Genomic DNA, 14,703 nt, shown 5'->3' on the forward strand with positions numbered 1-14,703 from the left:
CATGCAGTCAACACTGCACCGCCAATCATTATCACTGCACCATTTCATCAGTTGTCGATAGAGTTGTGATTAAATGAGAAAAACTGGGCATGTCAGCGTGAGTCACAGCGTATTGATTTGTCCACGGCTTGTCCTGATTCATTTTCTCTGTCAACTAGGCCTACCTGTATGCAGTCAAAAGCCTTGGCAAACTTGCAAAGCAATGTACAGCAAGGAATAAATGCTGTCCAGTAAATTAACTACCCTGATTAAGCAGTCCACTTTCCATCTGCAGAAACAGATACTGTTTTTGTCATCCTGCTTTCTCTCCCTGCTCATCCTATCACAATGTTATTGATTCAGCTTGCGCTCTATTAAAGCTCTTAATTTTCTGCTTGATGCAAGATGGCTATCTTAAGGTCCTCTTGGGTAGAGTTGTGGTAGGATGGGTCAGAGTTAAGGAATGTGGGGCTGTGGGGTTAAAGGTACCCATCCCCTGGGAGATGGCACATTCCTGAGCAGAACTCAAACCTGTGGACTCATTCTCGTGAGCTCATCCATTCTGCAGCAAGACAATCATTATGGAGAAAAGCCTCAATCAATTCTCTTTTGTCTGTAGTTACAAATAAAACAAGTGTGATTGGGTTTAATATGATTTTGTCTGAAAAGCTTACGCATGATTTTACCAACTGTATTGAAATTCATATTATTTTTAACAAGGTTAAGGAAGGATGCATTTATTTTACATGCTGCTACTTTGATAAATTCATTTCACTGCACAGGCTACTGGAAGTCATGTGCGTGTGACCATTACTTGTCATGGTGTTATATCTGTTTTGGTGAAAGAAGCTGAAAATTGTTTTGACATCCTGTCTTGGGAAAAGATCAACTACGGTACCTTCATGTTTAGAAATGACATGCGGTGTGAAGTTGCAATATCACACAGCATCATGGTTATGTGGATTAAAGTTTATAGGAATCAGAGGGGTGGGTTGCACAGATACATGTATTCTCTTTAGAGTATGGTACAGGATGGACTTTCAGTTGCTTATATGTTAACATTCTACTTGACCTTGAAGCAGTGGCATAAGTGCAGCGCAAGACTACCCACAAGTGCCATTTCATTAAATGGTTAATTATGGTGATGAATTCATATCATAAAGTTGAAAAGGTCAAACAGGTATTTGAAGTTGTGAAGATTGCTAGTTGGTTGTCTGTACCAGGTAGGATGTACACATGTATCTCTGATTGAGAGAGAGAGTTAATGCGATGAGGCTCTGAAAGGTGGTGTTATTAGTGTAAGAGGGCACACAAGTGACTGCATTGACACGATAATTACCGTGAGTGTGCATCGTGATGGGCCTGCCACCGCTGCCACCAAACCAACCGATGCGCTCCATATTGATTGAGTAATCTCCACTGTACAAGTGCTCATGTAGACAGAATGGCACCAGCACTTGAGTCTCCCTTAATCACAGCAGCACCTTTGGTTTTTTCATCTTTGCCTTAGTTGCTGTTATTATCATGAGAACAACAAGCGTGGGGTCAGCCAAGTGCCAGGCTTCACACATTACAGCTGTGCCCTGTTTCCCTGACACTTACCTGATCCGGCCGCTCTTATAACGATACTCATCCACCTGAACAAGTGTAGTTCTTCACCCAAACAAATGGAAGTATACAAGCTAGCCCGTAGTGAGCATACATATACAGACTATGGATTTACAAATTACCAGGTATAATGACATACTGCTATTAATTACAGGTACATGTACATGTATATTTATGTGTTCATACGGGTACCTGACTATCATCCTGCTTCATGTTCCTACATATTCACATACATATGCTTGGGTGAAGCTGCATATACATTGATTGCCTGACAGATTTCACAACTTCAGCCTAAATTCTGATCATGCCAAATAACATATAATTTGTGTAATAAATGAACAGAATAATGTAACAATTCTTCTAGAGCACAAAACAGTGTACACCCATCTTTTAACCATGTTACAGTATTTGCAACATCAGGATAACTTAATGTTTTTAAGTATTCACATGTGTGGATGTGTACCTGTATTCTCAGGCAAGTATTTAGCAGAGATTTTCTTTCTTTACAGAGATCTACAACACAACCACATTGACACCATTGAAGAAAACTCATTTGAGGGTTTAGATAAAGTTACAGAATTGTAAGTTTCATTTTTAACTGGCATAAGTGTAGAAAGCAGTTGTTACATTTTTATTCTGTTCAGAATTTTTATTCTGTTTTTATTTAATAAAAAATATCTTCACTCCAGATAAACATTTGCAGTCATTGTTTGGTAGGCTGGAATTGAATGAGTTTCTTTGATCTCCTTACATGTGACAATGTTTTTAAAAAGTAGTTAACCTCTTGATCATTATTTAATGATGAACATGGACGTTAATGTCACGTTTATGGTCTTGCCAGTCACTTTTCTCCTGTTTACTGTTATCTGCATACATCAGCATCATTGTTTTTCTTTTGCAGACTTCTCACAGACAACCGTCTATCTCAAATCTCAGCTGAGATGTTCAAAGGGCTGAAGAGTTTGAAGACTTTGTAAGTCATTTATGGTACCAAAAAAAATGAGTTGCTGAGAAGTTTACAGCATTCCTGCTCCTCAGAAAAGACTTTTAATGAAAGAAATGTTAGTTTTTAAGATTTTAACTACATTCAGTTGTTTTATAACTGATGCGGAAGAAAGTGCTCAGTGAAAGTTGTAATCAATCATATATGTTAAGTGTTCATTTTACATATTAGCAGCTTGATTTCAACCTTTTAGTGTTATAAATGGGAAAGGGTAATGGGTTAAATAAAGTCTAAAACACATTAATAATATAATGTCTCTAGCTTTGGACAGAGCTAGAAATGTACAGATTGTGGATACACCCTTTTGTGGGAATACATCCAGTTGTCTGCTCTGTTTTGCAATGACTCAGTCTTCCCATCAATTTTAGTTGTCTTTAGTTGTTTTAAGACCTTCCAGTAAAGTAACCAGTTTTCTTTAAACCAAATAAAATATACAGCTTCTTGTCTTCAAAGAGTGTATCTTTTAGTCAAGGAGGTCAAATTAAGGACAAAGCAATAAATCATGAGGATTAGGGGCTTGTGAAGTAGCTGTTACTTTTATTACGGGTACTTATTTTGGCCTGTACCTTGTATGCTTCAGGACCCTACGCACAAACAGAATCCCTTGTATCAATAATTCAACCTTTTCATCCCTGGAGTCCAATTCGTCAGCTGTAAGTATGAAAAACTTGAGAAAAGGTATATCTTTTTATCAAAGAAGTATACTTGACAGGTTAGGTTTCTGTTTTTTCAGTTAGAAATCCGCAACTTCCTGTTTCATTTCCTGTGTGTTTTGCACGGTGTAAAAAGATACAGTTATTTTTCAAACTTTATGTTTTCAGTCCTGTATTGCTCTCTGTGTGTTATAATTCACAATGTATGTGTAATATGATGTTTTTCACAGATCACTCTTTGACAACCAGATCAGGTGCATTATGCCTGGGGCATTTGATAAGCTCCGTATGATATCCACATTGTAAGTAGGAACTTTTTGTCAGCAAGCAATACCTTTCACATATCCACTCCAGTGGTGAAGGCAGATCTTCACACAAGAAAAATCATCCATATAATTTATTTAGTTATTAATTTGATTGGTGTTTTATGCCGTACTCGAGAATATTTCACTTATACGACAGTGGTTAGCATTATGGTGGGAGGAAACCCACAACCATCCGCAGGTTGCTGACAGACCTTCCCACTTACTCATCTATATAAAGTATGATATATAATTAAAATATCGCATAGAGTTTAGTTGTGTTGAATGTATTTTCTTAGGTAAGCAAACACTCCAGCTTAATTGAGAAGCATCAGAAAATATGATGTAGTGTTCTCAGATATTTTTTTTTGAAAATAATTTGCTAAAAAAATAACTGTTACATCCAATTATTTCCAGAAACTTAATGTCCAATCCATTTAACTGTAACTGCCAAATAAAGTGGTTACCTGAATGGTTGAAAAAGAAGAATGTTGTGTCAGGTAACCCCGCCTGCCTGATGCCCCATGGACTGAAGGGGCGCCCCCTACAAGACCTCAGTGCCGAGGAACTGGTCTGTGAAGGTAAATAACTCCAAGAGTCTACAGGCATTGGTGTATGATGTACAGACATGTATATAGTATCTCTCTCCGATGTTTTTCTAATAAACCAAACCACTCAGGACATTAAATTTGTGTGTTCATGATAAATGACATGAACACTTACCTGAGAGTGTGAATTCAGATCTATGTATTTGAGGACAATTTTCAGATACAGTCATTATTTTCAGGCAAGCCTCATCATTTTGTCCTACACTGCAGTTTACCTGTATACATGAACATGTACATGTAGTGGTACATGTACAACACATTGTACATACATGGATGTCAGACATGTATATATTGCATGGGGGAAGCAGAGATTGTAAATAAGGGCTTTTGGCTTGGGTTCCAAAGGCTTCCTGCTAAAGTTGTGCCTTCATTCTCCATTCCTTCATTTCTTTGGTTAATTTGTTCAAGCTAAGCTGTATATTGCTTAACATTTTGTTGGTGATTTTGTTTTGGGTTTCCTTGTTTCAATAAACCTTACCACGATACCATTCATTAGCTATGCTGCAGGTTTAAGATGAAGATGTGTAGGTTGAGAGCTGTGTTAATGTCTATTCCACAGAGAATAACCAGATAGGCTGTCACGTGGGAACACCTCCTTGCTGCCCATCAAGTACGTTTGGTAAGAGAGTCAGCTTCCCACAAAAGTTGGCTCACAGTTATCATACAAGTAGATAATTAATCATCTTTGTTCGACCTAAATCCCATGTGTGCTGAGTTCTATACTCATTCTCCCAGCACATCTGACATTTTCATAATCCTACCCTGTAATGCCATGTATCTCCATTCCCCAGTGCTTACCTTTCCAAATCTGTCAGTTTTACACCTTTCTGACAGATTAACCATTTTCCAGATCTTCATCTTTGGTTGTAGTTTGCACTTTCCCCATGTTATATTCATATATATGTCACCATTTCAGTCCTCATCCCCTTTTGGCTGTACTGTATTATGGAGTTATTAAGAAGATCATAGTGGCTGTTACATATTCCTTTGGGCCTTTTCAAATCTTTATTTACTTTAATTTGCATATTAGTTCGCCTTGTGAAGTAAAGAGAGGTATGGTGAGAGTGGGGTCAGATGCTGTCGACGGCGGTGCCAGTGTCCAGTTTGATTAAAGGTTTTGGCCAATCAGAGGGTTGCAGTGACCACCATACATAGACATAGATCATCGACAGGGATTTGAATGTCGAAGACCAAGGAAGTCTTTTACCTCATAGCTCAACATTTTGTTCAGCTTTTCACAGGGCTTCAATTGCCTCCCATAGCACATGGATTGCCAAATGCTGTTTGTGATTAGCATATCAAAGACCTCTTTGGTAAAGTTGTGCTCTAAAACACAGAGTGTCTTTTACCACCTCAATGATGTACAACTCCATAACATATGAAGTTGCTGCTCTGCAGTCTTTATGCATACGATAAACAGTGATAGTTGTGACAGTATAATAATTTTAGTCTTTCTTGGTGATTTAATGGCAAGATCTTAGAACTATATAATTAGAGGATAATATTTGTGTATGGCAGCGGGAATCAGTCTGCTGTTTTTTGGGTTTAGAGGTAAATATTTGAATGTATCACATGATTTGAACATTATGCAGTTTTACAAACTGCTCAAACAAGCGAGCTGTCGGTATTCTCCGAATGCCTTGTTGTAGCTGTTGTGGCCACATATCTGTGCTGTTGAAAGGAATTTGCTGAGATGGTTATGTAAATCTGCGTTCACATATGATTTGTCATATTGACTTGCTCAGTGCAACAAGTGGAATGAAAATGGGACAACACTATTCCATTAGCCACATTAGATGGTGCTATTTGTCGAATACTACAACTGTGTGAAATAGCATATGTCCTGACCTCACTCACCGAGTAGACTCCACAATCACACCATATGAACATGACTTAAAGCTGCATGAACTATACAGGGCTGAAGAGTGCTGCAGGTCTAATACATACTACTTGTATCTTCACCTGTTATGTTTCATATTTTCCACAGATATGTCTCACCTGTTTTTCATATTTTTTTTTTTTTAAATCTCACTTTTTCCCCTCTATTTCCTGTTACACCTCACCTTTTCCCATGTCACAGATGTGTCTTATCTTTTCCCCAGATATGTATGCATTCTATATTTCTGACCCTTTCCCATTTTATGTCTTATATTTCCCTCTATTATCTGTATATCTTGCATTTTCCCTCTTACATCTCATAGATAATTTAGCCAGCTGTAATTTTAAACTCCTTAAATTAATTGTAGGTATACGAATTTGTGAAAGTAGTAATGTGAAATACCAGGGCACACTCCATTCATAAGAAAATGTTTTGGATATATATTTTTCATTATTTTCCACCTGATTTGGGTACCATCTCATTTGCTAAGCTGCGCATGAGGTTTTGGCTGAACTTCTGAACTTGTTTTATGCGCTTTGCTTTCAGGTTTTGCTATGGTTCCTTCACATAGAAGGTTTCAGCACCTTGTCCATGTATGTCTATGTAGTTAAAACATTATACAAATAACCAGTATAGTGTCATACAGTATGGTGAATGTTTATCTCAAAAATAGAAAATTATAAGACTGGTTTACTGGAAAAATGGTATATTTGTCAGTGATGTTACCTCACGTTTGGACAGAACTTGTTTGTCTAAGGTTTCACATATTTTTTATCTAAAAGTTTGTATTGTTTGGTCAAAGTACATGTATTATCAAATCAGAATGAGTTGAAGTGTTTATGTTGTGCTTCAGCTATAAGCTAAGAAAGAAACATTATCCTCAGAAATCTCGGCTGGATTGTGTACGTTCTCCTCTGGATTGCTACATATGAAAGAACCAAAGTGTCAATAGGTACATGTAGCTGAAATGCAGCCACATTATTAAATATCGAACTGCTCTGAAAAGTTTCTAATGAATTTTTAAAATTAGCTACCACCTGGATGTATCCACCATTGTTGCCAGTGGTTTGATTAACGGTTGTTAAATGTGTTGTGAAATCGTGCATATGATATGCATAGTTGTTCATTTATGCAATTGCCTTCACTCATCATATAAATCCCTCAAGTAATGGTTTGATCTATTGTGATTTGCTAGACAATCAGATAGAGAACAGCTGTGACCCACGGGCTTACTGCCCCCCGAAATGTAAGTGTACAGGAACGGAGGTGCGCTGCAGCAGGCAAGGACTGGAAGAGTTTCCAGCCAACATTCCACTGGACACTACAGAACTGTAAGTATAGGCGTACCTAAAGTCAGTAATCATGTCTTACTTAACACAGAGCTGTATTACAGTAATGCAACACAAAACTGTATTGTGTGAATTTAAACAGTCATGTCTTATACAACACAAAACTTTATGAAGTGAACGTTCATTCAGTCATATCTTAAGCAGTGTTGAACTGTATAAGGTGAACATTGATATAATCATACAATGTTCCACACAGATCAGTGTGTTGAGTGAAACTTGTAATTTGAACACCATGCTGTGCATGTGGAACTGCACAGTGTATAGTGCACCCTTCTGTCTATTGCATTTGGAACAGAACTGTAATGTACACCCAGCCCTTTGTATCTTATTCGACATATAACTATAACTGCAACATGTACACTTGGACTTTTAGCTCTTATATATGCTTCTCTACAAATCTACATGAACCTTTCACCAGAATATTGTATTTGCAATATGACAAATAAGTTCTTGGATACTTTACACTTGTTATGTCTTGCACAATACATAACACTTGCCATATGCACCTTTTGATTTTTATGTAATGTTCTAAAGTTTCTAACATGATTTATAAACTCAAAGCAAATTATTCACCCCAAAAAACAATTGTATGCAGAAAGAAAACATTAATTTGTGTCATTATGACAATGTATACACATGTACAAGCACATTCCTCTATTTTCAAATGTAGTATAAATTAAGGTTCACAAAAGTAAAGTTACAAATAAACATGCATGTTTACTATTAAAGCTATTCCTAATGTCCTTCATTTATTTTTGGCCCATTACAGACATGAAGGGTAAACCTTAGTACGAGGTATAGATGGGATGTGTATGGGGTGTACGCCTCATGTTCACCTTAGTGTGAGGTTAAGATGAGGTGTACACCTCATCTATATTATCTGAGGTGTACTGTACCTCAAGTACACCCCAGTCATATGCCTATACCTCAGATGTACCTCAGGAGCATATAATTTATACAGCCAATATTTAAGTTTTTGAGCTTGTTTTCTATCAAAATAAAAGTGAAAACAGTGTCTGTAACTATGTACCTCACATACACCTCAGGCATAATGTTTGTTACCTAATATTTACTTGGGGCACCTCCATTATAGGTGTACTTGAGGTACTAATTTGCATAATTGGCAGTACCTTAGATACACCTCACATATACCTCAAGTATACTTTAGACAGACCTCAGTTTAAATATGCTACATCTCAGTGGTACATGTACACCTCAGGTATACCTCCAGTACACCTTATAAGGGTAAGAGGTGTAATGACGAAGTTTTTGTTTTGGCCTGTAGCAGTAGCATCATCTGTAGTAGCAAGAAGTTATTTATTTGATTGGTGTTATTCACCCTACTCAAGAATACAGTAGCAAAGAAAATGCAAAAATGTTATCATTCTCTTGTGCTCTTTTTCATGTAGTTGGGTTGTGGTATGTACTTTATCTGTATAGTCCTTGTTATAGTTGAAGAAACATCAGATTTATATAGTTTTCAGCAGCCGCTTTTGTATCAAAGCTATCTGATTCAGCCGAGAAGGTGTAAAGTGAGAACACTTTTAACTTTAAAGCTTTGTGGTAAAAGTTTTTCCATATCTGATGGTTTCAAGTGAATTATTACCTGATTTTATCAGATTAAGCCTAGTGGCTGGCTTTGTCTGTCTGAAAGTGAGATAAAGGATCTACCCGGAAATACCTGTTATTGAGTTAAAGTCCTAAGGTCCTGTGAACCAGAGCTGCTATCTAAGGGACTGTAAAGTGTTGGTGACAGTTAAGGCTTTATAGTGGTTATATACGATATAATGTTAGGGTACTGTATCAGTTAAATGTATAAGATAGGTACATCCTTAAGCTACTGTCCGGGTGGGCTAGCTCAGATTTGTTGTCAGAAGTGGGATGAAAGACAAACCTGTACCAAGCTCACTGTAAACCTAACCGTTTATCAATAAGATGACTGTCCACGGGGGTAATTGAGCATGATTTCTGGCCCCTTTAGGGCAGCTCACAGGGCGTTCTGTTCCAGGTGCTCAGTGGTTAGGGAAACTGCAGCACACAGCACCCTCTGTCCGGTGGGCTAGTTATTAGTTCTGCTACGGCCTGGGGCACTGACCCCTGCTGACATCTTTGCCGACGCGAGCCACGCACCTTTATGTATTGTCCCTGAGTCAATGGCGATCAGCAGACTGATAAAGTGATCATCCGTCAGAAGAATAAAATTGATGTTCTTATTGGGAGATAGTAATTATGGTGCATTCATTGATGCAGACAATATGCCTAGCCACGGATCCACCTCCTTCATTCATAAGGTTTTATACAACTGTGGAGTAATGGTGTAAAATTTACGACGTATTGTGTTCCTTCAGTGAAGTGTTACATAGGTTTAATTTTTGACGACTTGTTTTGTAAGCAGGCACTTGACTGTATGGGAATAAAACTATTATAAAAAAACTCCTGGATACATATTGCTACGATCTCTAACAAGTGAAGTTTCTAAGCTTTTCTCACTTTTTTCCAGATACCTGGATGTGAACAAAATCACCACAATATCTCGTGAAGTTGGATTACTCACAAAACTGACCAAATTGTAAGTACAATGTTTGTCTAATTTGTATTGGATATTTGTTTTATGCTAATATACATGTATTTTTAAGGTTTGCTCCTGGGTATCCAGATGAACAGGCCATTGACAATAAGTATTCCTGGGTATCAGGGTGAACAGGCCATTGACAATAAGTATTCCTGGGTAACAGGGTGAACAGGCCATTGACAATAAGTATTCCTGGGTATCCAGGTGAACTGGCCATTGACAATAAGTATTCCTGGGTATCCAGGTGAACAGGCCATTGACAATAAGTATTCCTGGGTGTTAGGGTGAACAGGCCATTAACAGTAAGGATTCGTGGGTATCAGGGTGGACAGGCCATTGACAATAAGTATTCCTGGGTATCAGGGTGGACAGGCCATTGACAATAAGTATTTCTGGGTATCCAGGTGAACAGGCCATTGACAATAAGTGTTCCTGGGTATCCAGGTGAACTGGCCATTGACAACAAGTATTCCTGGATATCAGGGTGAACAGACCTTTGACAATAAATGTTCCTGGGTATCCAAGTGAACTGACCATTGACAATAAGTATTCCTGGGTAACATGGTGAACAGGCCATTGACAATAAGTATCCCTGGGTATTAGGGTGAACTGGCCATTGACAATAAGTGTTCCTGGGTACCCAGGTGAACTGGCTATTGACAACAAGTATTCCTGGATATCAGGGTGAATAGGCCTTTGGCAATAAGTATTCCTGGGTATCCAGGTGAACTGGCCATTGACAACAAGTATTCCTGGGTGTTAGGGTGAACAGGCCATTAACAGTAAGTATTCCTGGGTATCAGGGTGAACAGGCCATTGACAATAAGTATTCCTGGGTATTAGGGTGAAAAGGTCATTGACAATAAGTATTCCTGGGTATCAGGGTGAACAGGCCATTGACAATAAGTATTCCTGGGTGTTAGGGTGAACAGGCCATTAACAGTAAGCATTCGTGGGTATCAGGGTGGACAGGCCATTGACAATAAGTATTCCTGGGTATTACGGTGAAAAGGCCATTGACAATAAGTATTCCTGGGTATCAAGGTGAACAGGCCATTGACAATAAGTATTCCTGGGTATCCAGGTGAACAGGCCATTGACAATAAGTATTCCTGGGTATCAGGGTGAGCAGGCCATTGACAATAAGTATTCCTGGGTATTAGGGTGAACAGGCCATTAACAGTAAGGATTCGTGGGTATCAGGGTGGACAGGCCATTGACAATAAGTATTCATGGGTATTACGGTGAACAGGCCATTGACAAAAAGTATTCCTGGGTATCAGGGTGAACAGGCCATTGACAATAAGTATTCCTGGGTATTAGGGTGAACAGGCCATTGACAGTAAGTATTCCTGGCTGTTAGGGTGAACAGGCCATTGACAGTAAGTATTCCTGGCTGTTAGGGTGAACAGGCCATTGACAATAAGTATTCCTGGGTATTAGGGTGAACAGGCCATTGACAATAAGTATTCCTGGGTATCAGGGTGAACTGGCCTTTGGCAATAAGTATCCCTGGATATTATGGTGAACAGGCCATTGACAACAAGTATTCCTGGGTGCTAGGGTGAACAGGCCATTAACAGTAAGTATTCCTGGGTATCAGGGTGAACAGGCCATTGACAATAAGTATTCCTGGGTATTAGGGTGAAAAGGTCATTGACAATAAGTATTCCTGGGTATCAGGGTGAACAGGCCATTGACAATAAGTATTCCTGGGTGTTAGGGTGAACAGGCCATTAACAGTAAGGATTCGTGGGTATCAGGGTGGACAGGCCATTGACAATAAGTATTCCTGGGTATTACGGTGAAAAGGCCATTGACAATAAGTATTCCTGGGTATCAAGGTGAACAGGCCATTGACAATAAGTATTCCTGGGTATTAGGGTGGACAGGCCATTGACAATAAGTATTCCTGGGTATCAGGGTGAGCAGGCCATTGACAATAAGTATTCCTGGGTGTTAGGGTGAACAGGCCATTAACAGTAAGGATTCGTGGGTATCAGGGTGGACAGGCCATTGACAATAAGTATTCATGGGTATTACGGTGAACAGGCCATTGACAAAAAGTATTCCTGGGTATCAGGGTGAACAGGCCATTGACAATAAGTATTCCTGGGTATTAGGGTGAACAGGCCATTGACAGTAAGTATTCCTGGCTGTTAGGGTGAACAGGCCATTGACAGTAAGTATTCCTGGGTATTAGGGTGAACAGGCCATTGACAATAAGTATTCCTGGGTATCAGGGTGAACTGGCCTTTGGCAATAAGTATCCCTGAATTTTATGGTGAACAGGCCATTGACAATAAGTATTCCTGGGTGTTAGGGTGAACAGGCCATTAACAGTAAGGATTCGTGGGTATCAGGGTGGACAGGCCATTGACAATAAGTATTCCTGGGTATTACGGTGAAAAGGCCATTGACAATAAGTATTCCTGGGTATCAAGGTGAACAGACCATTGACAATAAGTATTCCTGGGTATCCAGGTGAACAGGCCATTGACAATAAGTATTCCTGGGTATCAGGGTGAGCAGGCCATTGACAATAAGTATTCCTGGGTGTTAGGGTGAACAGGCCATTAACAGTAAGGATTCGTGGGTATCAGGGTGGACAGGCCATTGACAATAAGTATTCATGGGTATTACGGTGAACAGGCCATTGACAAAAAGTATTCCTGGGTATCAGGGTGAACAGGCCATTGACAATAAGTATTCCTGGGTATTAGGGTGAACAGGCCATTGACAGTAAGTATTCCTGGCTGTTAGGGTGAACAGGCCATTGACAGTAAGTATTCCTGGCTGTTAGGGTGAACAGGCCATTGACAATAAGTATTCCTGGGTATTAGGGTGAACAGGCCATTGACAATAAGTATTCCTGGGTATCAGGGTGAACTGGCCTTTGGCAATAAGTATCCCTGGATTTTATGGTGAACAGGCCATTGACAATAAGTATTCCTGGGTGTTAGGGTGAACAGGCCATTAACAGTAAGTATTCCTGGGTATCAGGGTGAACAGGCCATTGACAATAAGTATTCCTGGGTATCAGGGTGAACTGACCATTGACAATAAGTATTCCTGGGTGTTAGGGTGAACAGGCCATTAACAGTAAGGATTCGTGGGTATCAGGGTGAACAGGCCATTGACAATAAGTATTCCTGGGTATCAAGGTGAACAGGCCATTGACAATAAGTATTCCTGGGTATCAAGGTGAACAGGCCATTGACAATAAGTATTCCTGGGTATTAGGGTGAACAGGCCATTGACAATAAGTATTCCTGGGTATTAGGGTGAACAGGCCATTGACAATAATTATTCCTGGGTATTAGGGTGAACTGGCCATTGACAATAAGTATAACATGTACCTTTACAGCCTCGAAAGTCGTCAGGCTTAATAGCATCCCATTGTTCACATAGTGCATTTTTAGCTCGTTTTGTTTTCAGATATCCTTCCTCCGACTGGAGACGTGGTTGAAATATTAAGAAGTCAGTTGTCTGTTTCTTTTGCAAGATTAAAGAGCATTCAGATGTTAACTCTGCATATTTCAAATTGATTGTGTTCTGATATATTTCATGAAATGTTTGTACATCACTTGCTGTAATTATTGTGCAAAATTAAAATTTCTGATGAAAATGATAAAAAAGAAAACAGGTCATCCAAGTTTGTCAATAGTTGTACATGTATAACTTGTCGACCTGTATACCTGAATTGTTATTTCACCCAGGGCTATTAACTAGCTATCAGGATGACTCACCTGGATTGAGTGTGTATCCACATATGACTCACCTGTCTAATAGATTATGTATGATGAAGTGTGGTCTATTTGATTGATTTGTCCTTAAACCTGAGAGTATAGCTCATACACGATGCTCTGATTATATTATGTCATCTGTTTTATTGTGTGATATCATGATTCCTATTACCAAAACATGCTCTCTGTAAGTGTTAAATGCATGCGGTATTGTCTGTTGTCATTGATCTTCATGTATTACCTGCACTGGATTGATGTTGCCATTTGTGGCACCTCTTTGTCCAGATAATAGCACTTTGTGTTTCATTAAGCTACGTTGATAGGGTTCAGTGTGGAAAAAATTAATACTGGTTTGGATCTTTTTGATGTTGAAGTGCATGTACCTTTTATTTGTCAGCTGTGAAAATTATGCACATTGTATAGCTAAGATTCAGTAAATACTTCTACTCACAGTGTGCAATGTACATGTGTATGTGGTCATATTAAAAAGTGACTCTTTGTGTACATATCTCTGAACTGTGTCATCATCATGTAACTGTTTACCTGCATGCATTTTTTAGGTGGCCTATATTTATTGGAATCCAACAGACACATGCACCTAATATCCCCTAAAAAATGTAGCTCTCTAATTGTTTTCAGAATAATTATTGGCATTATTACACAATTGTTTTACTCAATATTTGAATTACATTGACCATTTACTTGATATGTGTACAGTAAAATCATCATCACGACGAAAGCAAGTGTTGGTTGGGGAAAGTTACATATTGAAGTAGATGTCATTCTATTTGAAACATTGTATTTTGACTTCATTTTTGTTACAGGGATCTCAGCAACAATGCAATTATGACATTACCAGAGTGGATATTTTCTAATCTCACCAGTTTGGAGACTTTGTAAGTACATGCTTCCTGACAGCATTAGCTATACTTTCCATTTGTGTTAAACTGGGTTAAGTGTTGTACATTAAATATGTAAAAACATAAGGACTGTTATGTAAGCTG

At 38.7% G+C, this 14,703-nt stretch overlaps 1 protein-coding gene across 1 annotated transcript in view; it reads left to right on the forward strand.

Moving 5' to 3' along the window:
* LOC135468978 (slit homolog 2 protein-like) overlaps nucleotides 1-14,703 on the forward strand; it is a 100,361-nt gene that overhangs the window by 70,919 nt on the left and 14,739 nt on the right. Inside the window, 10 exon segments of the mRNA XM_064747482.1 lie at nucleotides 2,097-2,168; nucleotides 2,489-2,560; nucleotides 3,171-3,225; nucleotides 3,227-3,243; nucleotides 3,474-3,545; nucleotides 3,963-4,126; nucleotides 4,713-4,763; nucleotides 7,228-7,363; nucleotides 9,882-9,950; nucleotides 14,524-14,595. Coding sequence (XP_064603552.1) covers nucleotides 2,097-2,168; nucleotides 2,489-2,560; nucleotides 3,171-3,225; nucleotides 3,227-3,243; nucleotides 3,474-3,545; nucleotides 3,963-4,126; nucleotides 4,713-4,763; nucleotides 7,228-7,363; nucleotides 9,882-9,950; nucleotides 14,524-14,595 — 780 coding nt within the window.

Source organism: Liolophura sinensis, chromosome 6 (assembly GCF_032854445.1).
Source record: "Liolophura sinensis isolate JHLJ2023 chromosome 6, CUHK_Ljap_v2, whole genome shotgun sequence".
In the NCBI taxonomy this organism is placed as follows: Eukaryota; Metazoa; Mollusca; class Polyplacophora; order Chitonida; family Chitonidae; genus Liolophura; species Liolophura sinensis.